Genomic DNA, 27920 nt, shown 5'->3' on the forward strand with positions numbered 1-27920 from the left:
ATCCTGCCATACTGAGCATCAGTTTAGATGTAGCCTGTGCTCTCAATTACCTTCATCTCTTCAAGCCTCATCCTATAATACACAGAGATATCAGTAGTGGTAATGTACTACTACAGCCTACCTCTCACATGGGTATTGGCTGGAGAGCTAAGGTATCCGACTACGGGTCGGCTAACCTTCAGAATCTCATCGCTACGACAGAAAATCCTGGAAACCAAATCTATTCAGCACCTGAAGCAGGGAATCCAAGGGAACACTCTCCTGCAATGGATGTCTTCAGTTACGGTGTCCTCCTTATAGAAATGAGTATTTGTGCTATTCCACAGCCTGGTAACAGAAGACAGGATATTAATTCTATTAGACGGGCTGGGTTGAAGGGTCTTGTTCAACGCTGTGTTATGGATAATTATAAATTGCGTCCTAAAATGTCTGACATTATAAACGAACTGACTCAAAGTGTCGATTAGTGCTTTGTAATAGTATCATTGTATTTAAATTTTGCTGTAATTTTGCATTAATTTTTAAGCTAAGTTTTTCCATCAACTGAAGCAACACGTGAAGTCACGTGTTATTAGGAGGTGCTTAAAATTAAGTTGTTAGGGTAGGCGTGGTCATAATAAAATGGAGGTCATTAGTGGTGAAATGGAGAGAACTCTAAAGAGACATTTGGTGAGCTAAGACTCTTTCTAACTACTTACTATCAATTTATTCGTAGGAAAGAGATACCTTTCTATCTACATTCCAATGGTAAGAGCCTTCCTTGCTTAAAAACAGTTTCCCTTTCTTTCTCTCCCTCCAGTTGTACAGAGAGTGTCATTATTCCTGATACGTTTGTAAATTCTTCATTACTGGAGGGAGTCCGTCTTGTCATTACTAACAGTGTTCCTGTAAGTACATGCATGTACATGTATGCTTGTACAGTGTACACCATGTACATCAATATGTATGAGTGTCACTCAATACATAAATACAGCAATTAAATAGTCGATGTGTCTTTACTAAACTACCGTATAGCTGGTTTATTTCGTGTAGAATTAATTTTCGTGCAGGCTCAAATCCACTAAAATTAATTCCACTAAATTTTATTAAAACCAATTAAATATTAACAAAAATTTAGCAAGGCACTAAAATTAATTCTAATGAAAATTTAAGCAACAAAAATTTGAAGCCACAAAATAAACCAGCTATACGGTATGTACATACATGTACATATTAAGCATTGATTTACTGCTAGCCTATTTTATTCACTGACTATTGCATATACATATACATGTACAAGTAGATGATACATCTATTTTTATGTATATATTTTCTATTATTTTATTGTATGTGTGTTTGGTATTAGGAGCAATTACTATTCCACATCAAAGAATACGTGAAGTACATGATAAACCAGACCAACCCTCACTGTGTTGAGCTACTCTCAGATACAATGGAGACACTAGTCAATAGGTCCTCTTTGATACCAGCTAGGTAGAGTTTAGAGTATTTGTACAATATTGAAATAATGTCTGTTCTCTCTTTGTAACTTTTAATTTCTTATTATTTTTCTTTTTATGTACTGTTTCTTTTTTCTTCATTCTCTCTCTCTCTTTCTTTCTTCCTCCCTTTTCTTTCCCCCTCCTCCCTTCCTCTCTCTCTCCCTCTCTCTCTCCCCCCTCTCTCTCTCCCTCTCTCTCTCTCCCTCTCTCCCTCTCCCTCTCTCTCTCTCTCTCTCTCTCTCTCCCTCTCTCTCTCTTCCTCCCTCCCTCTCTCTCTCTCCCCTACCCTCAGGGCTGTGTGTGAAGTAGTTCTGTCTGAGATCAGTACCAACAATTTAATGACTTGGAAGCAAGGACTCACTTTAATACACAACATCATTGGAGCAGTAGATTATAAAGTGATCATTGAAATCTTATGCTCTTGCATTAATATATTTTTGTTGTTATTATTATTATTGTTGTTGTTATTGTTGTTGTTATTGTTGTTGTTGTTGTTGTTGTTTAGGGATGTCGTGATGTCATGAAGCTCTTGCTTGACAAGTTTGACGCTTTTCCTCGTAGCATACCCGAGAAACTGATGCCAGCAATTCATTCGGGAAGAAAAGTAATTGAAATAATATACTGAGTAATATACTAGAGTATACTAGAAGCAATTAATTAGTAATTGATATACATATACATTTTGATTTGTAGATTTTGAATTATATTTTGGATCGGAATGCTTCACTGATGCCTTCATACATGGCACATGATGAGGTAATTAATTAATATTTGTATTAATTTATTTATTTTATTTATTTATTTATTTATTTTATTTATTTTATTTATTTATTTAGATACAGCGACGCTACTCAGCTCCTGAAACTCACCCTCACTGGGTATAAAAATATCTAAAAATACAAAATGCATTCCTTTCCTTTCCCCCTCTCTCTCTCCCTCTCTTTCTCTCTCTCTTTCCTCCCCCTCTCTCTTTCTCCCCCTCTCCCTCTTTCTTCCTCTCCCATCCTTTGTTGTGTAGGCTCTTAAGGATATCATTGCTAGTCTTAAAGGAGGAATGGAGGTTGTTGCTGGCCTTGTTTCTGGAAACAGTAAGACAAAGACTACTGTACATGTACATGTACATGCATGTACATCAATTTTTATATTTTTCCTTTTACTTTATGATTATACATGTACATGTACATGTGTGCATTTATGTTCATTTAATTCATTTTAATATTAATATTCTTTTTTATTTTCTAATTCCAGTGCTTCCCAACCTAGTCCCAGTCATTGGTTGCTCCAATACGGCTGGTAACGCTTGGAAACTGGACCAGGATAAAACCTGCTTTTCATTACCGGGGAGACTACCCTATTCACAGGTAATGGAGTATGGAAGTATGAAAGTATGGAAGTTTGTAAGTATGGAAGTACATGTATGGGGTATGGAAATATGAAAGTATGGAAATGAGAGCTGGTAGTATAAAAAGTATTGAAGTAAAGTACTTGTTTAAAAGTATGGAGTGTTGTACGTAATATACATGTAGTATGAAGTATAGAAGTACATGTACATGTATGAAATTATATCCATTTTTTATGTAGTGTTTATTGAAGACTCAGTATGAGCTGTTGTATCGTGTGTTGGCTCAGCCTCAGTCTAAGGAGATTGTTGTATCAATGTTTAACAATGGGAAACAGGTTAGACTAATAATAATAATAATATAATAATAATAATAATAATAATAATAATAATAATAATAATAATATATACATGTATATATATTCATCCTTTCTCTTTTTTTTCTCATACAATATTTAATTATAGCATTAAGAATTTATTCACTTACCTCCTCTATTCTCAATTTTAATCTCTCTCCTATTCTTTCGCTCCCTCCCTCCCTCCCTCTCCCTCCCTCCTTCCCCCTCCCTCTCTCTCTTTCTCCCTCCTCCCTCCCTCCCTTTCTCCCTCCCTCGCTCCCTCTCCCTCCCCCTCCCTCCCTCCCTCCCCCTTAGCCTCATATCCAGTCAGTCCTGTTAGAGTGTATTGTGAGGTTATTAGTGGAGGCTACAAAGGCCACCGATTCATGGGATATTGTTGATTCAGCAGTTAACCTTATTTGGAGTCATCTCGTCAATACAGTACTATACATGGCAGCACTGCAACTTGTTAATTTTAACTCGATCATCTCCGAATTAAAAAATAAAGTATAATTACATGTACATGTGTCATCAATATTATCATTGATAACTATTATACAGTGTATGTATTGATTTTATTATTTCATGTATTATTATTATTATTATTATCATTATTATTATTATTATTATCATTATTATCATTATTATTATCATTATTATTATTATTATTAAAAATTTTATTTACTATTTTGATCTATAGCTAACTGGTCATGTTTTAACGAGAGGGCGTGGTTACCTGATGTGGTTCATACTAAGTATGCTAACGGGTTCAGTCCAACATGAAACTACCAAAAGAGAGCACGAGCTGTACTCCGGACTCATTGGGACGCTCTATACTGAAACGGAGCCACTCCCACTTCCTAATATGGAGTCCATGAGCAGTGTATACCAGTTTGCAGCCCCCAGTGTGTGGCTAATGCTGAATAAAAAGGTATAATTATTATAACTAGGATTTATATATTTGAATATTTTAATTTGCTATTGAATATAGACCCACTTTCACGTCCTCATTTTGATCATACATCATGCATGTACATGTACATGTACATTATTGTTAATTAAATTAATGTGTAGGGACACTCTCCTTTGAAAGTGTTGTATATTTTTAGGTTGAGCCTGGTGTTGTGATAGCCGATCCTCCTGTTGCTATCCAGCATCATGTTGAGTATGTTATATACCACTCTCCTCCTTCTCTCCTCTCTTTTCTTAATTGTTACAAGATATTGAATGTCTATATTAATACTCTCTCTCTAGGTTCATTAGAAACCAGTTTTCCTCGTTATCACCCGAAACCCCTCCCACCCCATTAATAATGGTCATCCTCCTCAACTCTTGTGAGTACATATACATGTACATGTACGTGTATGTACATGTACTGTACAGTATGGATTCAAAATTTAGTAATGTAGTACATTTAGTTCCAAAAAATTCATGTCTTTACAATTTTACAAATTCATTATTTAACTGTAGTTCATACTACTGGGGATACATACACTATGCTACTCTCAATGATTCTGAACACAAGCGAGCATCCGCTGTCACAAGACTGTATTAACCTAATGGTACTACATGCTAAAACCAGGTACTATACATGAAGGAAGGAAAGGGAGAGAAAGAGAGAGAGAAAGAAAGAGAGTTTGTATAGCCTAAGATTTTTGAGGGCTGTAAATTCTGCGATTTTTGCAATTTATAAAAATTGTATTACGGTACAAGATGGCAGATGGCATAAATTTGCAAAAATTAAATCCGTAAAATAGATTTTTAGGCAAGTCTATACCTTTGAAAATTTTGCGCCATACGGTACATGTACGTACTGTATGAATACATGAAAGATATTGCATGAAGAGATATTTGAAGTCAAAACTTGTGAAAGAAGAGGATGGTGATTATGATCTACATTTTTCAGGTTAGGAGAGAAGATACGGGTTCAGCTGATGAGAGCTGCCGAGTCATCAAAGCACCAGCAACAGGTCCAGCAGGAAAATAACAAGAACATGATAACAGCTGGTCTACTGGAAACTTACTCTCATCTACTGCTCTGGCTCGGGACGAAACTATTTCAATGTAAGAGTTTCATGTAGTACATGTACATTTGTACTACCTTTTGTATTATATTTTTTGATTATATACATGCACATACATTTATCTACATGTACAGTAAGTTCACTTTTAATTCTTTATGCTAATTTAAATGTAGCAAATTTAGCAATGGCATTTTAAAAAGTTGAAGTACTATAGATAATGAATTGAGTTAAAGGTATGCATGTAAACTCTTTAAAAGTACAAGTGTAGTGAAGCAAATTCCCCAATACATATACATGCATGTACATTAAAAACACATGTTCCTTAGTTCATGTACATGTATGCACTTTATCAATCACAATGCTTTATTGCATTCTTGAAAGTTAAACGTTATTTTTTTCTATTACTATAATTGTAGCTCAGTTGATTCCAATGGTGTTCAAGGTCCAAGAGTGGAGTATGCTACAGAACCTTCTTGAGCTGATTAGTAACAGGATCCACTCACAGCTCCAGATATCCTCTCGTTTCAACATATTAATACTCCTCCATTCCATTGCTGGTGTCTGCATTATACCAACACAGTTATTCATTGGGTGAGAGAGAGAGCTCTACATTCAGATACATGTACATGTACATGTACTTTATCATTATGAAAGATCTGAGATAGACAAGAGAGCTACTGTATATGAACATGTAATATTGTACAGTACTTTTATGAGCTTCTAAAAATTCAATATAATACCACATGCATCAGTTTGGCTTTTAATTTAAAAACATTTTACAGCATATTTTGATACATTGAAATATTGAGCAGATTCCTTTGAAAATTCACATTTTAGCCAAAAAAATTTTTGCTCTCCTTCCCTCTCTATTTCTCTCTCTCTCTCTCTCTCTTTCTATCTCTAGAGCTGAAAACACTTCATTGTACCTAATAATGGGACTAGCTGAGGGGGAGATGTTACCACTTCAACTCGGAAAGATGTCAAACGAACCAAAGACAGTAAGTGATACCATATGTACTAGAACAGTGCAGGGTCTTTGGCCTGATTCTTGAGCAACTTTAAAGTTTATAAGAAAAGAAATCTAATTTTGATCAGAAGTAGTTCAAACTTTCTAAGCAACATACACTGTAGCATCAGAAAATGTGGAGATCCCTCTCTCTCCTAGTGATTAAGTTGTACCATTAATTGCTTATTGTTTTATTTACAGCTGTTTCATGCTGATTCTGATGAACTCAACAAGACACTGATACTGTCACTGGCTCAGTCACTCACCCTCTCTAGCAAGTTACATGTACTTTCTTTTAAAATTTTATCTCTCCTCTCTCTCTCTCTCTCTCTCTCTCTCTCCCTCTAGGAGTGGACCTTAGCAATTGGCTTGATAAATTGTTTAAAGATCTAGAACCAGCAGTCTTTCAGTATGCATATCTCTCCTCTTCCTTGTATTATTATAATCATCATTATTATTATTATTATTATTATTATTATTATTATTATTATTATTATTTATTTATTTATTTATTAGATGGCCTGAGAGTTCATTGCAGTTCCTACCAGGAGTCCTCAAGCAGAGGTGCCACACTCCATCACACGATAACATTCGCTTGCTTCTTGTCAAGAGAATCGAAGAAGAATATCAGAAACTAAACAGTTAGTCAATAGTCACACATACCCTCTTACACGTAATATTCTATTTTGACATGTATATATGTACATGTATGTGTACATGTACTTTTTCTCCAATACTTTTCATGCGTTCTTTACAGGTACAAGCGAGCAGGTTCTCCAGCAGTACTACAGTGAAGGGGATAATAGCACATACTTATTTTGGTGAGTACATGTACATGTAGCTATTAGTGTAATTACATGTATATACATGTATATGCATGTGTACACATATTACTATACTCTATTGTATAGTGGCCTTTAGTGGGTGGGGCTAATTTTAATTGTGTTGTTTTAATTTGGCAGTTAGAATATGTACATGTAATTAATTAATTAATTAATTATTGTTCAAAATGTTCGGTTTTATAACTTTTATTTTTGTGAATACATGTAGCTCTCAAATTTATTGTGTTATATTATTTGTAGTGTATTGTGGAAGCAGTTTTTGACAACCGGCCAAATAACTCCTCTAGTATCAAGGTTATTATTATTATTGTTATTATTATTATTATTATTATTATTATTATTATCATCATCATCATCATCATCATCATCATTATTATTTTTAGATTATTGCAGAGGTTACGTCTCTCCCCAAAGAGACAAGTCAGCGACTTGAGGAGGTTGATCGACTACATCGTCTACACCTGCCCCTCCCCTTCAACTCCCTCCAACAACGACTTCATGCACGTGGTCTCCTGCCTTGATAGCCTGGTCTGGAAGTATTTCTTATATCCACTGGATAGGCTACTCTTATGCATAGTGAGACACTTATTGTCTGTTCTTTACATGTACTTGTGTAATTATTATCTGTATTGTTCTGTTTTGACGTTCATTTTTTTCTCCTCTCTCTCTCTCTCTCTCTCTCTCTCTCCTCTCTCTCCTCTCTCTCTCTCTCTCCTCTCTCTCTCTCTTTCCTTCTATTTCTTCCTCCCTCTCTCCCTCCCCCCAGATATGGAGGTATCACAATAAACAAGACACAGTGACAGTAATGATGCTCACCTATCACCTCTTAATGAGTGATAGTGTTCTTAATAGACTCACACACTTTCTTGATACTGTGAGTTGTATATGTACATGTATTTATTATTTTTATTCTTCCCAATCATTAAAATATTTTATTTTATATTTTTAATTATTTTATTTGTATTTTTTCAGATGCCACATTGGAGTGATGCGGAATGGGGCCAGAAGCACAGTGAATATTTGAGTGTAAGTTAAAAAAATTTGAAAGCAGTTGCATTGATTGAAATTAAAATTTTGAACGTTTATTAATTTTTTTTTATAGAGTTTTCCCGAGTGCTTTACATTCGACACGTCTGGGACTGCCACATGCTCCAATAACTCAACAATGAATATGATATTCGGTTAAAATTAATTAACACAATGTACCAATTCAATCATCTTCCAACTACATTTGTATTTCACTTTTTTTTTATTCCCCACTATTATTATTATTATTATTATTCTCTATTATTAGGTAACGTTTGTCTTCGTTTGCTACCAGTAAGTTATACTTGTGTATTACATGTACATGTACATGTACATGTATGCTCATTTGAGCATCTCCTTAATTATATCTCTGTTGCTTCTAAAGTTACATATACCATTATCATGACGATTATCTTCTCTCTTCCATTAGATAATCGACCTGGTCATACAAAGGATGTTAGAGGTCCCATTGTCCTATCAGTCGCTACTCGAGCCGCTACTGAATAAATACAAAGGCTTGTACAGATATCACAGTAAACTCGATCACCTTTAATTTTATTTTTGATTTTTTCTTGCTATCTTTTTGTTAGAGTCTCCAGTCTCATTTCTGTATAGGATGCTTCACTATTATTCTCCTTCATTGATTGATGTGCCTCAAGTTAAAGAACAGCTTGTATCAAGTATATTAGGTGAGAGATACCATATGATTCGGACTTCAATTTTGCAAGTTATGCCCATTCTTAAAAAAAACTCCAATTTTTTGAAAAGTACCCTGTACTATAGCCCATGGTTTTTTCCAAAAAATGGCTCCGAAATCACCCCCAATTTTAATTACATTTTCTGATACATATTGATGTACTTATGCTACGTAGAAAGTTTGAGCCAATTCCGACTTCAATTTTTTGAGTTATGACCATTATTTAAAAACTCTAAATTTTGGAAAAATACCCTGTACTATAGCCCATGGTTTTTTCCAAAAAATGGCTCCGAAATCACCCCCAATTTTAATTACATTTTCTGATACATATTGATGTACTTATGCTACGTAGAAAGTTTAAGCTGATTCCGACTTCAATTTTTTGAGTTATGACCATTTTTTAAAAACTCCAAATTTTGGAAAAATACACTGTACTATAAGCCCATGGTTTTTTCCGAAAAATGGCTCCAAAATTACCCCCAATTTTTATTACATTTTCTGATGCATATTGATGTCCTTATGCTACATAGCAAGTTTGAGCGGATTCCGACTTCAATTTTTCGAGTTATGGCCATTTTAAAAAAACTCCAAATTTCTGAAAAATACCCTGTACTATATATAGCCCATAGTTTTTTCCAAAAGATGGCTCCGAAATCACCCCCAATTTTTATTACATTTTCTGATACATATTGATGTACTTATATGCTACGTAGAAAGTTTGAGCAGATTCCGACTCCAATTTTTCGAGTTATGACCATTTTTTTTAAACTCCAAATTTTGGAAAAATACCCTGTACTATAGCCCATGGTTTTTTCCAAAAAATGGCTCTGAAATTACCCCCAATTTTTAATTACAATTTCTGACGTAACTAATTCTGAAAAAAATTTTTAACATATTTTGCTTAACCTTTTTTAATATTTTAGGTAGTCTGTCCCCTGAACAATTGTCTCATGAAATGTAAGTCAATTTTTGATATTATGACAATCATTTTAATGTACATGTACATGTACAGGATGTTTAGTACCTTATTCAAGAATACAGTTATCGAGAAAAAGCAAGAAATAGGAGAAGGACCATCTTCAGAGTATTGGCAAGAACTTCTTATACAAATAAATAATGGTAACCTCCCTCTTTCTCCCTCTCTCTCTCTCTCTCTCTCTCTCTCTCTCTCTCTCTCTCTCTCTCTCTCTCTCTCTCTCTCTCTCTCTCTCTCTCTCTCTCTCCCTCTCTCTCCCTCTCTCCCTCTCTCTCCCTCTCTCCCTCTCTCTCCCTCTCTCTCTCTCTCTCTCTCTCTCTCTCTCTCCCTCTCTCCCTCTCTCTCTCTCTCTCTCCCTCTCTCTCCCTCTCTCTCCCTCTCTCTCTCTCTCTCCCTCTCTCCCTCTCTCCTACTAACTATACTTACAAGTACATATACATGTACATGTACACTCCTAATTCTCTTTACTCTTTCACATACTGTGTAGTGGGTTATTTTTGAGGATAATAATTTTCACAAATGACCTGTATCTGGAGGCCCACAAAATTAATTTTCACAAATTTCCACTATATTCTGCCATCTTGTACCGTATTAAATTGATTTCAAGGAATTTAATTTTGTAAATTTTAGAAAATCTGCGAAATTCGTGAAATTTGTTATCCTCGAAAAAAACCCCGCTATACGGTATTCCTTTATGTACAATAGCAATGACACCATTCAAGAACCCTTCAGTCTCTCACTTGAGCTGGCCGCTGAGTGAGTTCACTAATCCTGTGTCTAGTCTAGTGATGTCGGCAGCCCTTGAGATCATGAGCTTTTCACTTCCAATCAAGGCGCTTATACATACCTTACTTAATACACTACTGGCAGAGTGAGTAAACAGATAAGTGTAAACATGTGTCACATGTTTTATTTTACAATTTTATCACCATCGCACCCACACATTTAATTACATATTGGTCACATACCGTACAAGATGATTTATTGGCGAGAGTAATATTTGGCGAATTTGCCTGTGGAAATTTAATTGTCGATTTTGTGCCACGTGCCATTGAGCATGCTCAGATTGAAACAAAATGGCGGATTTTATATTAGTAATTTCTTCATAGAATCGCCAATCACCAATATTAATTCTTCGCCAATAAATCATCTTGTACAATGATACAGTACATGTACATGTATATTCTATAGATATACTTCATCATCAACTCCTTCGCAGCAAAGCATTGAACTACTTAATGTGGCTGGGTCCCTGTTAGCTATTTTACCAGTAAGAGTCAATGCATTATACTTATCATTTTATATTATTCTTTCTTTTCTTTTGAGGATTCTTATTCGACGTTTTTTTATGAAGAGCTTTTTACTTTTTTAATGTCTTCGCCTTTCAAGGAGAGCGTATCCATGGAGGCATTCGTTGAAGGGACACAGGCGAGATTCCTCCTCAATTTCTCTCACTCTTTCCTCCATCATTCCAATATATCAGTAATTGGTGGACTGCTAACGTAAGTAAAAGTAATTGTAATTATTGTATCTCTCCCTCTCTCTCTCTCTCTCTCTCTCTCTCTCTTACTTTCTTGTTTCTTTCTTGGTTCACCTTCCTCTTTTTTGTTCCGTCATTTCTCTTTTCTATTAAATGGTCCACAGTTGGCTCCAGATTAGGTTGAAGCCTCATATCACCACTGAAGCTCAGTTGCTGTTCCTCTGTCATCTTTTAGCCCCTGCCTTGAACAGATTAGCCTCTGAAAAGCCAACCCTCCTCATGCAGGTATAAACTCATTCTTATCTCAACATTAAGGCCAGTCTATACCAGGGAGCTGTATTTGTGGTTACTTTGATGTTGCAAGCAATGTGCTGCATAGAATAGAACAGTTTTCTATTCTATACTGCATGTGTGTATAAGAAAGGCAACAGTGTTAGTGTAATGCCTGAAGATCAAAGCAACCACAGATTGCAAACAAAAGCATTGCCTGGTGTAGGGTGGCCTTTCATTATAATCATCATCTCTCATTGATACCGTATAAGTGGTTTTATTAGGGTTGCAAATGTTGTGAATTTCACGGATTCTTATCTGATACCTGAAAATAAAATCCACGAAAATCAATTTAATATGGTACCCCCATGGCACGTGGTAGAATTCACAAAATTAGAATCCGCAAATTAGAATTTTAGTAGATTTCACAGAATATAATTCCCTCACAAAAACCACTTATACAGTAGTACATGATTCTACATGTTGTATTTCAATTATGGCAGGTTGTCATTGAGCTCTATCAGTTGATAAAGCAGGTTGATTCGGCTCAGGAAGGCTCAATAACAAACTGTGCTCCAATCTGTGATCTAATGTATCCATAGCCCCAACAGAATATATCTATTTGCATACAAACACCCTCTCAATGGGTGATTCGTGACACCTGTGTGCATTATGTCACACACTCCATCCCTTTGTTATTTGTTATTGTTGGTAGTGGATATTTACTCTACCCCTACTTGTACATTCCTTTGATGTTTTTACTATACATATACATACAGTATGGGCATGCATAAGTAATGATATGAGTAATTCCTATAATACAATGTACATGTAAGTAGACATTAACATATGTATATGTACATTAACATAAAGAGGTGCAATACCGGTGATTAGCAATTACATGTATGCACATTTTCTTTGATGTGGATATTTTTGTATTTGTACATTGTGGTAGTACTATGTAGCGCTTGCCCTTTTATATTTAATGTACATGTATCTCTATTTTGCTCTGTTTTGTTTTATCCTTAACACTGATGGTCCTTCTTTCCTTTCTCTTCCCATCTCTTCACTGTGTGTAAAGGTATCACATAAAGTATATGCATATTGGTGATTATAAGAAAGAAGTGCTTGAGGGGATCATACTCTCCCTCCATCCATCAATGAGACTAATGCTAAGGTTTCTAGTACAGAGCACTACTGCTGGGGCAGCCCTCACTCCTGTCATGATGGCACCTCCAACACAAGACCTGACTCCAATGCATTAGCTACAATAAGGCAGTTTGACATTTTCCCTTCATCCATACAATATTCAGACTTTTCTATTATTATTATTATTATTATCAATAATACATTGAAAATCAAGACGGATATTGTTTCTCTCAGCGTAGTGTTAGTTATTTGCTCTTCTGTGGTCTTTTTGTGCTTGTGTTAGACTTTGTTTGGTTGTGCCAAATATTCTCTTTGTAATGTAGCAAATTGGTTTACTGAAGCCAGTGGCAACCGGTGCTAAATTTGTGAAGCGCTCGCATAATTGCTCATGTCACACGTATTCTAATGGACTCGATCATTTTTTCTCATGTGTAGCTGTGTGCATTATCTTGCCTTGTGCATGGGATGGTAATTACGTATAGCGGGTAATTTTGGAGGGGATTAAATTTGGCGAATTTGGCGTTTTGATAGCCATTTGCCAAAATAAAAATCCGCCATTTTGAGCCATTATATGCATGCTCAATGGCACATGGCCACAAATTTGCCAAATTAAAATTTGCCAATCACCAAAATTTAGCAATTCGCCACAATTTAGTCCCTTCAAAATTTCCTTCTGTACAGTATCTTTCAATGTGCATGGGATGGTACTTATTTATTCAATGTATGGCCACACATACTATTGAGCAGACATGCCCTATGATGTAATATGTCTGAATTTTGTCTGTATCTATTCTTACTAGATGTGATCTAAGCTGTCTTGTCTGTGTATTAGACTCAATTTGTTCACAATTATTGCATCATTTGTAGAGTCTATAGTAGTGTTACACGTCATAATTATGAATTATTCATGATATTTGCTTTTGTACACAGTCGTCGTGTTTTTGTTTTGTGTGGCTACTGTGTGTATATTACTAATTATTGTTTAATTATACTGGAATGACATCTAAATGTATCAGAAAATGTAACCGAGAATTTTTTTCTTGTCATTTTTATTCATAAAAAGCATAATTTTGGTTGAAACCAATTCAAACTTTCTACACAACATGAGAACATGTATATATATCAGAAAAAGTTATAAAAATGGAGAATTCTCTCCTTTTCATTTTAGTGAAACGTGGCCAAGGACCCTCTGTAACACTTGTGATTCTCCAATATTGAGGAATGAGTTATGGAGTTGTTGAAATTTTTACTAAAGAATAAGCCATGCCAAGAATATATGCACGTGACCATGACACTTATTGGCTGCCAAGTTTATGTAGTGCATCACTTAAATACAAAGATATAAGTGCTTGACACACACTTTTTTGTTATATTCACTCTGTTGAGAGAGAGAGATGGCTGCAGAGAAAAAAGATGTAGAAATGGCTTCAGAGAAGGAGGATATGCAAATGATGGAGACAAAGAAGAAGAAAGGGAGAGGCTGCCATTTGAATGACCCATACCTCAAGGAATTCCTTGATGACAACACCATTGCTGGAATGAACCACATCTTTAAGGGCCAATCTAAGATAAAGAGGCTAGTATGGGCTCTCATCTTCATTGGATCGATGATTGCTTGCATCACATTGATCAGCATTAGCTTCAGACGCTTCATCAATAAGCCGACCTCTTCCACTATCACTGTTGTGACTGAGAACACAAAGAGTGGAGTAGAGTTCCCTGCTGTCACCATCTGCAATCATAATTTGGAGTATAATTTGTCCGATTACATTATACGTAACACCTACCTCCTCATGAACTATCTCTTCAATGCGGACGAGAATTTTCACTTGACTGGATCTAACTCATCGTCTGTGATAAAGCAGTGTCAAGCTCTCGTGGGTGATGCCCCCAGCGAAATCCTCAATGCCACAATATGGAATATTCAGAATCCTAGCAAGGCTATTGATGAGTTGATACATTACTGTGGCTTTATTGAAGGAGTTAACGGCGAAGTCGAACCTTGCAAAGATGCTTTTAAACCAGTCCTAACATCAGCTGGGATCTGCTTCACACTCAATGGTAGCGATCATGGCATTCACAGCACTGGTATAAGATATGGGCTGAAGCTAGTATTGAATGTACAACAAGAGAAACGACCGTCATTCAATGGCAAGTCGGGAATTAAGCTTGTCATTCATAATGGAGGAGATATTGCAAGGCCTAACCTGTATGGTATTTCTGTACCACCTGGTCGTGCCATTGATGTTGGAGTTCGCAGAAAGGCAACTAAAGATGAGACAAGTGAAGCTGGTTGCATTGATGACATGGATCTTCCTTTCTTTCCGAAAGACAAATTTGACTATTCTCAATTTGCCTGTAGAGAAAACGCTATCATGGAGCGTATAGCAAAAAGAAGCAGTTGCAACTGTGTCATCCATCCAGACAGACCATCCACAGGTGCCTACTCATCCACTCCTAACTGCACTATGAGCAATGCATGCTGTCTCCTCCATGAATACAATACCTTTCATCCTGAATCATCCTCTGAAGAGTGTCCATTACCATGTTACTTCTCATATTATGAATGGACTGCGAGCTATTCAAGTTTTCCTAATGGACGCTATCTTGATAGACTTGTGAACACCTTGAACAAGTCGGCTGATTATATCAAAAATAATTTCCTATCGGTAAACGTTTTTCTTGACGATATACAGCTAACTACCACTATCACTCAATACACGTATGGCCCGGAAGCTCTGCTGGGAGAGATTGGTGGTCAGCTTGGTCTATTCATTGGAGTGAGTATCATTACATTCTTTGAAGTCTTAGTGCTTTGTGTGGATGAACTCAAGAGGCTCTGCTTTAAACTACAGATCATACCGGAGGAGAAAATAAACAATCTGGAGAGCAGAATCACTCTTCCTGAAGTAGAAGAGGATCAAACAGAAAACTAAGACTAATTTATAATAAGCTTAAAAAAGCTAAGACTGGGCTCCATTAATTACATTATCCTATTCTTCACACACACACACACACACACATAATAAAGCATGCACCCCTTCTTGATATCATAATTTTAATACACTCAATTTTTTCCTAATATTTTTCATAATGGCTCTATTTTGTTATTTTAATGCTTGGGTGGTGGTCTGTGTCACTCTGTGATATAATTTTAGCTCATGCCAGATGTGCATGTCTAGCTTTTGTGACGTAGTAAGGCTCGTATCAAATTATATCATATATAGAGTAATGTAATCAGGATGGTATGTACTTATGTCAACTGGATGAGTAGAGTACATGCACCAATTATGAGACACTTAAGATTTTTAAATTTTCAAATTTTATCATTGAAATTACAGGCAGTGTCCCTAATACAAACCATCTCATAATACCAGAATGTACTCTATGTGGTGAACATCAAAGGTATAACGCTGATATTGTATCATGCTTAGTGTTCTTTATAATAGCATGTGTATACAATATAGATACCGTAGATATGCAGTCTTTTTTTGTTAGCCACATAATTAGTGCTACAATGCTTTGAGCCAATGATCTGAAGTATTGTGGAATGCAAACAGCAGGTGTATACACAAGTAGTGCATGTGACAAAACAAAGATTGGGTTATATATTTCTTTAGGTCTCTTGTATTAAAATAATGTGAATTGTGAATGCAGTGTGTCTCTTTATAGTTGATACTTGTGAATGAACTGTTTCTTAAATAATAGAAGAGAAATCATTTCAAGTTGAAAAAGAGAGATCAGATAAAAGATATTTTATCATAATGTCTAGCCATGTTAAACATACACACATCTCTGTTGATATCATCCCTGCCTTCTGCTCCTTTTTTGTAACTTCCTCTTGAAAGAGCATAGCATTAGATCAGTGTCTGGCCCGGTATTTAGATGTCATGTCTCAAAACAAATTAAAGCCAGACACATGCACACACACACGCACGAATACTACTAGAGTATCAAATTAGCTTAACAAAAGAAAATGATTAAGATTGTGTGATATCACAGGATATGCTGATCATTTTTGAGCGTTGCGTCAAATACTACTAGTCTATTACGCTTGAGTGATTATCCTAATGTAGTTATGCATAGCGTGGGGGTTGTTGGCTACTTTGTGATAAAAGGAGCCGTTTGCTTGGAGCAACTATCAGTTTATCATTAATCAGCAATCAGTAATAATTATATCATGGCTGAAGATAGCCACAGCAACACTTCCGAGGAAAAAACAGTCAAGTGTCATCTCCATGACCGCTATCTCAAAGAGTTTCTTGATGACAACACCATTGGTGGAATCAACCACATCTTTCGAGGTCGCTCCAAAGTAAGGAGGCTACTATGGGCACTCATATTCATCGGATCCATTGTCGCCTGCATCACGTTGATCAGCATTAGCTTCCAAACTTTTTTGGAGAAACCCACAGCATCCACCATCACCGTCATTACTCAAGACGATGAAGGAGTCTCTTTCCCAAGCGTCACTATATGCAATCTTAATTTGGAGAGAAATGAGTCAGATATGGTCGCTGATACTGGGTACCTCTTGATGAACCATATATTCAACCCCGATGAGAACTTTCACTTAACTGGTCTGAACTCTTCCTTTCTTCTCAATAGTTGTAATGCAATCTCTGATTCATTCCCTGCATCATTTCGCAACACCACGCTATGGAATTCACAGCATCCTCAAGAAACTCTGGATAAGTTAATTCACTTTTGTGGGTTTGTCAGTGGAATCAACAGCGCTGTCATACCTTGCAAGGATGCTTTTAAACCAGTCCTAACATCGGCTGGGATCTGCTACACATTCAATGGTAGCGATAATCGCATTCACAGCACTGGTGTAAGATATGGGCTGAAGCTAGTACTGAATATACAGCAAGAGGAAAGACCATCGTTCAATGGCAAGTCAGGAGTTAAGCTTATTGTCCATGATGGTAGAGATATTGCAAGGCCTAACCTGTATGGTATTGATGTAGCCCCTGCTCATGCTGTTGATGTTGGAGTACGCAGAAAAGCAAGTAAAGATGAGACCAATGAAGCTGATTGCATTGATAGCAAGGAGCTTCCTTTCTTTTCTGAGTACAGATATTCACAATTTGCCTGCAGACAGAATGCTATAGTCGAGAACCTAGCAACCAGTTGTGATTGCTCCATTCACCTTGACAGGCCATCCAGTGGCCCATATTCATCCACTCCTCACTGTACATTTGATAAAGGATGCTGTGTTCTTAAACAATATCAAACCTTTAACCCAGAGCTAGCCTGTCCATTACCATGCTACTTTCCATACTATGAACACACTGCAAGCTATTCGAGTTTTCCTAATGGACGCTATTTAAATTATCTTGTTGAAGAAACCAACATGTCTGTTGACTACATCAAAGATAACTTTCTATCGATAAACGTTTTTGTCGATGACCTTCAGCTAACTACTACCATCACTAAGTACACATTTGGTGTGGCAGAACTACTTGGTGAGATTGGTGGTCAAATGGGTCTATTCCTTGGGATTAGTATAATATCAATAGTGGAGGTAGTGGTCCTCTTTCTTGATGAACTAAAAAGGTTGTTCTGCACAAAGAAAATGCGCGAGAAAATGCAAGACATTGAGAACGCGATTGAACTTCCAGAGATCGAAGGAACTGATGTCGAAGAAGACATTGACAACAAAGTGTAACATAAATAACTTAAAATTTTATCATTAATTTTGTTTATACTATGTTCTATGTTATAATGTCATGTTTTTTAAATAAAATCTATCATTGAGAAAAGCAAGATGTAGATCTAAAAATAAAACCAATAAAAATTCATCAAGTCATCTATGTTCGGAATTCTTATGCTATCTTAGCACCTTGAGGTGTCATACTGACTAATTTGCCAAGTTGTTGAAGTGTTGAATAAGTTGAGCATAATATCAATCTTGGCTTATCTATGAATAAACTCAATAATTTTATGGGTGTGTTCACTAATAATTGACCTTTAATGTAGGAGATCGCCATCATGAACGGCAAAGACAAAGCAAAAGAGCCACTGAAGCCAGCCGACTCTGAAAGGGATGAGAAAGGAAAAGGAACATGTCATCTGAGCGACCCCTACTTGAGTGACTTTATAGATGACAATACTATCGCTGGGATAAATAAAATCTTTAGGGGCAAGTCAAATCTGAGGAGGCTGATTTGGGCCATTATATTCATCGGATCTTTGATAGTCTGTACGGTAATGCTCAGCTTTAGCATAAAGCGTTTCATAGACAAGCCAACAGCATCTACCATCACTATTGTATCTAACACTGAACAAGGCATAGCATTCCCTGCTGTAACTTTTTGCAATCTGAACCTGGAAAGAAACAGTTCTAATTTTCTTTTGAGAAGCACTTACCAACTGATGAACTACCTCTACAATGCTGATGAGAACTTTCACCTAAGTGGTCTCAATGATAGCTATGTGCTTCAATTATGCGATAATGTCGTGCGTTCGTCGAGTGAAGATATCCTCAATGCTACAATATGGAATATTCAGAATCCTAGCAAGACTATTGATGAGTTGATACATTACTGTGGCTTTATTGAAGGAGCTAATAGTGAAGTCAAACCTTGCAAAGATGCTTTTAAGCCGATCCTAACGTCAGCTGGGATCTGCTTCACATTCAATGGTAGCGATAATCGTATTCACAGCACTGGTATAAGATATGGTCTGAAGCTAATACTGAATATACAGCAGAAGGAAAGGCCATCGTTCAATGGCAAGTCGGGAGTTAAGCTTGTCATTCATAATGGCAGAGATATTGCAAGGCCTAACCTGTATGGTATTTCTGTACCACCCGGTCATGCCATTGATGTTGGAGTACGCAAAAAGGCAGTTGAAGATGATACCAATGAAGCTCAGTGTATTCATGGAATGAATCTTCCTTTCTATCCAAGTGACAAGTTTGACTATTCTCAACTTGCTTGTAGAGAAAATGCTCTTGCTGAGAATATAGCTCACAGTAGCAAGTGTAGTTGTGCCATTGACCGTCCATCAACTGGTCCTTATGCATCCACTCCTAATTGTACTTTCAGTAAAGCATGCTGCCTATTGAAAGAACACTACGAGTTTAATGCAGAAGAGGCTGACTGTCCAAGTCCGTGTCACTTTGAATATTATGAGTACACTTCTAGTTATTCAACTTTTCCTAATGGACTCTATCTTGATACACTTGTGAACAAAACGAATATGTCCGTCAACGAAATCAGAGAGAACTTCTTATCAGTAAATGTTTTTGTGGATGATCTTCATACAACCACCACCATCACTCAATACACATACGGTGTAGAAGCTCTGTTGGGAGAGGTTGGTGGTCAGCTCGGTCTATTCATTGGAGTGAGTATCATTTCATTTTTTGAGGTTTTGATACTTTGCATTGACGAATTGAAAAGACTTTGCTGTAGAGGGAGTGTTAAAAGGACAATGAAGAAGCTAGAAAAGATGATACGTTTACCCGAGATAGATTCAGGTGAAACGGATAAAAGTAATGAAATTGAATTAAATAGTGTAGAAATCATATCGTGTGATGAAGAAAGAAGTATTAAAGATTTATCACCTTGTGATGAAGATAATAAAGCTGTATTACTACCCATTGAAGATAAAAGTAATGAAGTTGGTCTTCAGAGCGTTAAAACTACAGAAGTATAAAATTGAATGCTAATGTTTTATTTTTGCATGTAGATCTATGCCTATTTTATTATGCTGCTATTATTTTCCGACTGCTATTATGCTTATGATCTAGATCTAATACTTTTCTCTATTGGGTTATTAGTTATGTGTCCACTTCCTGTTTTGAGACTAGGGAAAATCCCATGATTCACATCATGTTCTAATAGCTCTACCTTTATTTACAAGAATAAGTCAAGATGATTGATGTCTGTCAATGGAGGGTGAGCATTGGACTGTGGAGCTACCGTTGTCAAGCTCCCTCTACTAATGGCAAAGCTGTAAAGAGCAAGTTAGGTATATTAGGAGAGAAGACACCTAAACTGATGCCAGTAGCTCTGCCATTGTCTCTTTTTGCCTTTCTCCTCACCCTCTTTTTTGCTCCAACACTGAGTAAACAACAATTTAGTGCCCCTTTACTTATATTGGTATTCATATTGTTAGGTAACTTCTACCAAGTAGATCTGCAGTATAGAGCTACTTCCGGTGTTACTGATCTGCAGTCAGTACTCAGCAGCAGTTTTAACTTCATTTACTATTTGATTGTTTGTCTATATATACTCCTCTTATCAGGAGATATCGAACGTAATCCTGGTCCTATGATTGATGCTCGCCCTGAAATATCGTTATTAATAAAATGGCTCGAACCCCTTGTTGATTGGAAGCCATTTGGTTTATGTTTGGTTGGAATGACGGAGCATGAAATCTTAAAAATTGAACAAGAACATGTAAAAATTGAAGACAGAAAGTTAGCGCTATATTTAAAATGGTTTTCAGTCAATCCTATGGCCACATGGAGAGATGTCATTTATGCACTGACTGGTATGAATCAGAATAAATTAGCTCAAGATATTAAGAATAATCTAGAGAGTGATGCTGCTTCTATAAAGTCATCATCATTACCAAGCACACTAACAAAATCAGATGGTAAGTAACATGAAATACCACTGATGCAGCACAGAATTCTCGAGGGATATAAATTTCACAAATTTCATAGAATTACAAATCCGTGATAATTTATAACCCACAAAATTTTGGACTGTACAGTAATGCATGATTAGCTTATTTTATTGACGTGCATCTGGTGTTTTTAGGAGATATAGAAATTATTTTTTTTCCAAAAGAAGATCAAACAGTTCAAGACACTTTAGATGAATTACAAGTGAACTTTTCCCATATCATGAGAGAGGTAAAATCAGCTTTTCGTACAAAAGTTAATAAAAATTTACAAATATGCATTGAGATGTCCAATTGGATAGAGAGCTATCTTCACTGGGAGCATGGTACATTAGATAGTGATTTAGATCACATTTTCAAAAAGATCTATCATAATTATGATTTTATTGACTGCTGTCTGGTAGTTGCTATGTGTAATGAGTTTATAAGTGATGAAAAAGATCTACTCGATAAACTGAATACTCATTCATTAAAAGCTAATGCATTTTGTTCATCAGTGCCCATTATAGAACTTAAACAAAAGCTACGTAAAGTTTATGGGCCTTACAGAAGATGTTTGGAGAATATGCCATTAATATGTATTGAACTTCAAAATCCTTGGAATGATGTTAAAATTAATGGATTATATATTCTCGTGAAAAGATTACTACCAAAAGAACATAGACAGTCAATAATGAAATACATCACTATTGAGGAAGGATCTGTTGTGATCAAGTTAGACATTCTTAATCTTTCAGCTGATAGTTTAATAGAATATACAGAAGGAAAGCTTCAGTTTATGTATCTCATTGGTATATTTAGTTTATGCATTAATGATTATCCTGTCCTTCAAAAAAATGAAAACATGAACTTCACTTTTGAATTAGCTCTTCTTGAGGCAGTCACAGCTGGCAATAATGAAGCAGTAGAGTTTCTTCTTCAACTAAAAATTATTAATATTGATCATACTAATAAAGAAGGCCAGACTGCACTGATGCTAGCTTGTGAAAGAAGACATGAGAACATTGTGCACAGTTTGCTGTCTGCTGGAGCCAATGTTAACATTCAGGACAATAAAGGATGGACTGCACTAATAGTCTCAAGTCAGTATAGTGGTACCTCAATCATTCACGTATTACTGGAAGCTGATGCCAATGTTCACCTAAGAACATCAGGTGGATCGAATTCCTTAATGTATGCTAGTTGCAATGGTAACTATGAGGCTGTTGAGCTATTGATTAGTAAAGGAGCTGATTATGAATGCCAACGAAAAGATGGAATGAATGCTTTTATGCTAGCTTGTAAAAAGGGACATATTAATATTGTGGAACTGTTGCTGAAGAACCGAGTTGATCCTAATGTTCAAAGGAAAGATAGTTGGAATGCCTTTATGTTAGCTTGTGAAAATGGTCACACTCAAATTGTTGAAGTGTTATTGAAGGAACCAGTTGATCCTAATGTACAAAGAAAGAGTGGAGGAAATGCATTCATGCTTGCATGTCAAAATGGTCACACTCAAATAGTTGAACTATTACTAAAGGAAAAAATTGATCCTAATGTTCAAAAGAATAACGGATGGAATGCATTTATGTTGGCTTGTCACAATGGTCATACTCAAATAGTTCAACTTCTGCTAAAGGAACAAGTTGATCCAAATGTTCAAATGAAAGATGGAGCGACTGCTTTAATGCTGGCTTGTCAAAATGGCCATGCTCAAATTGTTGAATTGTTACTGAAGGAAAATGTTGAGCCTAATGTTCAAAGGGATGATGGTGTGAATGCCATTATGCTGGCTTGTAAAATGGGCCACACTCAAGTAGTGGAACTTTTGCTAAAGGAACAAGTTAATCCTGATGCTCAAAACAGATGTGGCACTACTGCTTTAATGATTGCTAGTAAAAATGGATATTATGAAGTCGTTAAGTTATTATTAGAATGGAAAGCTGATCCCAATATAAAATCACTTGATGGCAAAACTGCATTATCTGTAGCTAAGACTAATAAAATATCTGTATTGATTGATGCGTACTTAAAAGAATTCAATCAAAAACTACAACTACAAGGAGATGCTGCTAGTGCAATGTCTGAAGAAACAATGACTAGTGGATATTACACTACAGAATCAGATATTAGTGTTACCTCTGCTTTAACAGCAAAAAAGCCTGAAAGGAAATAATTATTATTCAATTGCAATAAAGTAGTATTTTGTTTCTAATTTTTAAAAATTTTAGTTTTCAAAAAGTCAAAATAATAATAATTTTAAATTTTTATAATCATCTTATTTTTCAAAAATAAGTATACATAACTAGTGTCATCAATTCTATTTTTAAATGATGGACAAACTAATACCAATCACAATATACACAGTATGCCACAATATGTATTAATAAACTGGACAAACTCCCCTAACACAAGCCAACCAACTAGCTATAGAGCAATCACAACTAAATCTAATTTAAGAGAATTAATGATTGGTACAGCTACTGAAATGTCAGTAATATTATAGAAAATTCTATTTGCCAACAATTATTAATTTTTTCTTTTATTTAATAATAATAATAATAATAATAATAATAATAATAATAATAATGAATAGTGTAGATATCATACTGTGCAATGAAAAAAGAAGTATTAAAGATTAATTACCTTGTGATGAAGATAAGAGTATAATAAACAACCTATTGAAAATAAAAGTGATGAAGTTGTTCTTCAGAGTGTTAAAACTACAGAGCTATAATTTTATTTTTTTCATGTAGATCTAGGCTATTTTTATTATGCTGGTATTAGTTATTTTTCTGTTATTGTCTCAAGATGATGTTTAATTTTTAATTTACATCATTTAAATTGGCTGACTTTTACATTGTGATTTGCATCCAGTTCTAAATTTGCTGCTGAGCACACAATGCAGCCTACAGCTGGCAAAAATGTTAGCGTTTTTGATAGATATTCGTCATTAATTCTATTTGAAGTGACTGACTAGCTAAATACACACCATACACCACAAAATGTACTATATGGACATGCTCTCCTAATACAAGCCAGCCACTATAAAGCCAATTGGCAGTTGTACAATTCGTGAAAGTTTGAGCCAACTCTGATTTTAATACCCTGCACTAGCCCATGGTTTTTCATAAAAAATGGCTCCGAAATCACCCCAAATTTTTATTGCATTTTCTGATACATATTGATGTCCTAATGCTGTGTAGAAAGTTTGAGTCGATTCCGACTTCAATTTTCCAAGTTACGACCACTTTTAAAAATGAGCCATTTTTTGAAAAATACCCAAGGCTATAATAGCCCATGGTTTTTTGCTCAAAAATCACCCCAAATTTTTATTGCATTTTCTGATACATATTGATGTCCTAATACTGTGTAGAAAGTTTGAGTTGATTCCGACTTCAATTTTCCAAGTTACGACCACTTTTAAAAATGAGCCATTTTTAAAAAAATACCCAAGGCTATAGCCCATGGTTTTTTCCAAAAAATGGCTCAAAAATCACCCCAAATTTTTATTGCATTTTCTGATACATATTGATGTCCTAATGCTGTGTAGAAAGTTTGAGTCAATTCCGACTTCAATTTTCCAAGTTACGACCACTTTTTAAACTGAGCCATTTTTTGAAAAATACCCAAGGCTAGTCCATGGTTTTTTTATAAAAAATGGCTCCAAAATTACCCCAAATTTTTATTACATTTTTGATATATATATTGATGTCCTAATACTGTGTAGAAAGTTTGAGTTGATTTTGACTTTAATTTTCCAAGTTATGGTCACTTTAAAAAAATGAGCCATTTTTTGAAAAATACCCAAGGCTATAGCCCATGGTTTTTTTTCAGAAAATGGCTCTGAAATCACCTCAAATTTTTAATAAATTCTCTGATACATATTGGTGTCCTAATATTACTGTGTAGAAAATTTGAGTCGATTCTGATTTCAATTTTCCAAGTTACGGCCACTTTTAAAAATAAGCTATTTTTTGAAAAATACCCAAGGCTATTATAGCCCATGGTTTTTCCTGAAAAATGGCTTCGAAATCCCTCAAAATTTTTATTACATTTTCTAATACATATTGATGTACTTATGCTATATCAAAAGTTTAAGGCAATTCTGACAAATATTTTTCAATATATCACCATTTTTTCAAAATTGGTTTCAAAATTACTGTTGACCTCCAATTTTTACTATTATTACTTACGGAGACACAATCTTGTTTTGGTAGACTAAGAGTTCTGGTCCACTACTACTCAACCATGGATCTAAATATAACAAAATCACATTAACTATTTGCAACTTGTGTGAACCATAAAATTTCATTACTCTTTACAGCATACAGAGTAGATACACTGTAGTGTACTGCATTACTACAACCTCCAATGGACCTGCTGTAGATCTATACTAAAAAGTTCTTATAAAAAGAGTGAGAGAGGATCACAATCATCACACTGAAGCAAAATAGATCCAACAGCATAATAAATATTAGGCAGAGTAATAAGTACATTTATCATGAGAAAATTAGTGACACTAATATTTAAAAGTAGAGTAAATTCATCTTGATCAACTTACATCTCAATTTACATCTCGAAGATGTGAATAGCCGTGAAGACCCTCCCCTTTTAGCGCTTATACGTGTTTGAATCGATGACGGCGGGGAGGGTCTAGCAGCGAGATAATTATTTTAGCTCAGATACAAGGTTGTTAAAAGCTGTTTGACCACATAGAAAGAATGAATCCTGCAGATGAAACAGATGCTGAAAAAGTTAGTGGATCTAGATGCAAGTCATGCCAGCTAAAAGATAGCTACTTCAATGATTTAGACAAAACCACCATTGCTGGGTTAAACCATGTGTTTATGAAGGATTCATCAAAAATAAGGAGGTTAATATGGGCCTTATTCTTTATTGGATGTATTTTAGGCTGCTTGGTATTAATTGGCCTGAGTATTAATCGATTTGTAGACAAACCAACAGCATCTACTATCACTGTTGTGTCTAACGATGAAACTGGGATATTCTTCCCAGCTGTCACCATCTGCAATCTCAACTTGAAAAAGAATGATTCAGATGTTCTTCTAAATACCACTTATCAAGTGATGAACTTTCTTTACAATTCGGATGAAAGCTTTCAATTTACCGGTAGTAATACAATGAGCTTGGGTAACACATGTACAGCTCCTCTTTCAAATAGCATTCAAAATGCTACAATATGGGATATTGTAAATCCAGACAGGGCAGTAGATGAGTTAATACATTACTGTGGCTTCTTGCATGGAGCTGACAGTGATGTCGTGATGTGCGAGGATCTTTTTGAACCAGTACTAACATCAGCAGGAATCTGCTACACATTTAATGGAACTAATAAGCTTGCTAATAGCACTGGTATAAGATATGGTCTGAAGCTAATACTGAATATACAACAGAAGGAAAGGCCATCGTTCAATGGAAAGTCAGGAGTTAAGCTTGTCATTCACGATGGCCGAGATATTTCAAGGCCTAACCTGTATGGTATTTCTGTACCACCTGGTCATGCTATTGATGTTGGTGTACACAAAATGGCTACACAAGATGAGACAAGTCAAGCTAATTGTATCAAAAGCATGAATCTTCCTTTTTTTCCAAGTGACAAATTTGATTATTCTCAATTTGCCTGCAGAGCAAATGCTGTTGCTGAAAATATAGCAAGAAGAAGCAAATGTAACTGTGTCATTCAACCTGATAGGCCTCCTGGTCTTTATGCATCCACTCCTAATTGTACATTTGGTAAAGCATGCTGTCTGTTGCAAGAGCACTACAAGTTTAACCCTGAAGAAATTAACTGTCCTCTACCATGCCACTTTCAATATTATGAGCATACTGCTAGCTATTCCAGTTTCCCTAATGGACAATACCTGCAAAGACTAATGGAGGCATCAAACATGTCTGCTGAAGATATCAAGGACAATTTTTTGTCCATTAATGTTTTTATTGATGATTTTCAAGTTACCACAACAACTACTCAATACACGTATGGTATAGAAGCTCTGCTAGGAGAGATTGGTGGTCTGCTAGGTTTATTTATTGGAGTGAGCATCATTACATTTTTTGAGTTGCTAGTGCTCTGTGTGGATGAACTCAAGAGGTTATGTTGTTCTCAAGCTATAATAAAAAGAATGAAGAGAATAGAAGAGACTGCTCTTGTCCCAGTGGTAGAGTCAGCAGAAGGATCATTATCAAATGAGGAAGATGCTCCAGAAGAAGTGACAAGTCAACCCGAGGCTGAATCAAATAAAACAAGCCCATCATCTCGTGATGCCAATAGTGACAGTAATGAGGGTAAATGCATCAAAATTGAAGAAATTAAACTATAGCAAATTAGCTTTATTTAATACACATTTTTATAGATCTATATATGCTGTGCTAGTAAAAATGTTTTGCTTATAGTTTTTTTCACAATAATTTCAATTAAAACTGACACCAATAAGAATAATTCAAATATTCTTCTAAATACCACTTATCAAATGATGAACTTTCTTTATAATGCAGATGAAAGCTAATACAATCAAATGCTACAATATGGATATTGTAAGCCCAGACGGGGCAGTTGAGGAATTGATACATTACTGTGGCTTCTTGCATGGAGATGACAGTGATGTTGTGATATCCAAGGATATTTTTTGAACCAGTACTCATAATTGTA

At 35.6% G+C, this 27920-nt stretch overlaps 7 protein-coding genes across 8 annotated transcripts in view; all 7 read left to right on the forward strand.

Annotated features, from left to right (window-relative positions):
* The window catches only part of LOC105312418 (uncharacterized), a 5769-nt gene extending 5302 nt beyond the window's left edge, over positions 1–467 (forward strand). The window contains exon 7 of the mRNA XM_019995361.1: positions 86–467. Coding sequence (XP_019850920.1) covers positions 86–467 — 382 coding nt within the window. The remainder of the gene's footprint in view (positions 1–85) is intronic.
* Positions 468–609: 142 nt separating this feature from the next.
* Positions 610–12950, forward strand: LOC109581310 (mediator of RNA polymerase II transcription subunit 23-like). Its single transcript, XM_019995335.1, has 39 exons — positions 610–669; positions 716–747; positions 800–887; positions 1346–1473; positions 1774–1879; positions 1987–2085; positions 2175–2237; positions 2318–2359; positions 2500–2569; positions 2730–2842; positions 3063–3158; positions 3474–3665; positions 3859–4089; positions 4268–4323; positions 4413–4492; positions 4629–4740; positions 5065–5222; positions 5599–5773; positions 6087–6180; positions 6390–6462; positions 6537–6597; positions 6705–6829; positions 6946–7009; positions 7271–7324; positions 7414–7606; positions 7797–7904; positions 8003–8056; positions 8133–8211; positions 8325–8350; positions 8487–8589; positions 8647–8745; positions 9677–9710; positions 9766–9872; positions 10435–10600; positions 10921–10999; positions 11056–11231; positions 11374–11494; positions 11983–12071; positions 12561–12950. The coding sequence occupies exons 1-39, from the start codon at positions 622–624 to the stop codon at positions 12742–12744; spliced, it is 3978 nt and encodes a 1325-aa protein (XP_019850894.1). The 5' UTR covers positions 610–621; the 3' UTR covers positions 12745–12950.
* An 805-nt stretch (positions 12951–13755) lies between these two features.
* On the forward strand, positions 13756–15730 carry LOC105312419 (acid-sensing ion channel 5-like). The gene has a single exon (XM_011405049.2). The coding sequence runs from the start codon at positions 14023–14025 to the stop codon at positions 15562–15564; it is 1542 nt and encodes a 513-aa protein (XP_011403351.2). The 5' UTR covers positions 13756–14022; the 3' UTR covers positions 15565–15730.
* A 1033-nt stretch (positions 15731–16763) lies between these two features.
* Positions 16764–18397, forward strand: LOC105312420 (acid-sensing ion channel 5-like). The gene has a single exon (XM_011405050.2). The coding sequence runs from the start codon at positions 16809–16811 to the stop codon at positions 18297–18299; it is 1491 nt and encodes a 496-aa protein (XP_011403352.1). The 5' UTR covers positions 16764–16808; the 3' UTR covers positions 18300–18397.
* Positions 18398–18578: 181 nt separating this feature from the next.
* On the forward strand, positions 18579–20458 carry LOC105312421 (degenerin deg-1-like). The gene has a single exon (XM_011405051.2). It carries the CDS (start codon positions 18623–18625, stop codon positions 20291–20293), a length of 1671 nt encoding a protein of 556 aa, XP_011403353.1. The 5' UTR covers positions 18579–18622; the 3' UTR covers positions 20294–20458.
* A 35-nt stretch (positions 20459–20493) lies between these two features.
* On the forward strand, positions 20494–23481 carry LOC105312422 (uncharacterized). Of its 2 annotated transcripts, XM_019995337.1 has the most exons (4): positions 20494–20704; positions 20756–21133; positions 21179–21238; positions 21406–23481. In XM_019995337.1, exons 1-4 carry the CDS (start codon positions 20512–20514, stop codon positions 23421–23423), a joined length of 2649 nt encoding a protein of 882 aa, XP_019850896.1. In that variant the 5' UTR covers positions 20494–20511; the 3' UTR covers positions 23424–23481. The 2 variants fall into 2 exon arrangements, with proteins under 2 accessions (XP_019850896.1, XP_019850895.1); XM_019995336.1 differs by having other exon boundaries at positions 20756–21238.
* Positions 23482–25971: 2490 nt separating this feature from the next.
* Positions 25972–27591, forward strand: LOC105312423 (acid-sensing ion channel 5-like). The gene has a single exon (XM_011405053.1). The coding sequence runs from the start codon at positions 25972–25974 to the stop codon at positions 27589–27591; it is 1620 nt and encodes a 539-aa protein (XP_011403355.1).
* Positions 27592–27920: the final 329 nt, after the last annotated feature.

Source organism: Amphimedon queenslandica, unplaced genomic scaffold (assembly GCF_000090795.2).
Source record: "Amphimedon queenslandica unplaced genomic scaffold, v1.1 AMPQUscaffold_13447, whole genome shotgun sequence".
Lineage (NCBI taxonomy): Eukaryota > Metazoa > Porifera > Demospongiae > Haplosclerida > Niphatidae > Amphimedon > Amphimedon queenslandica.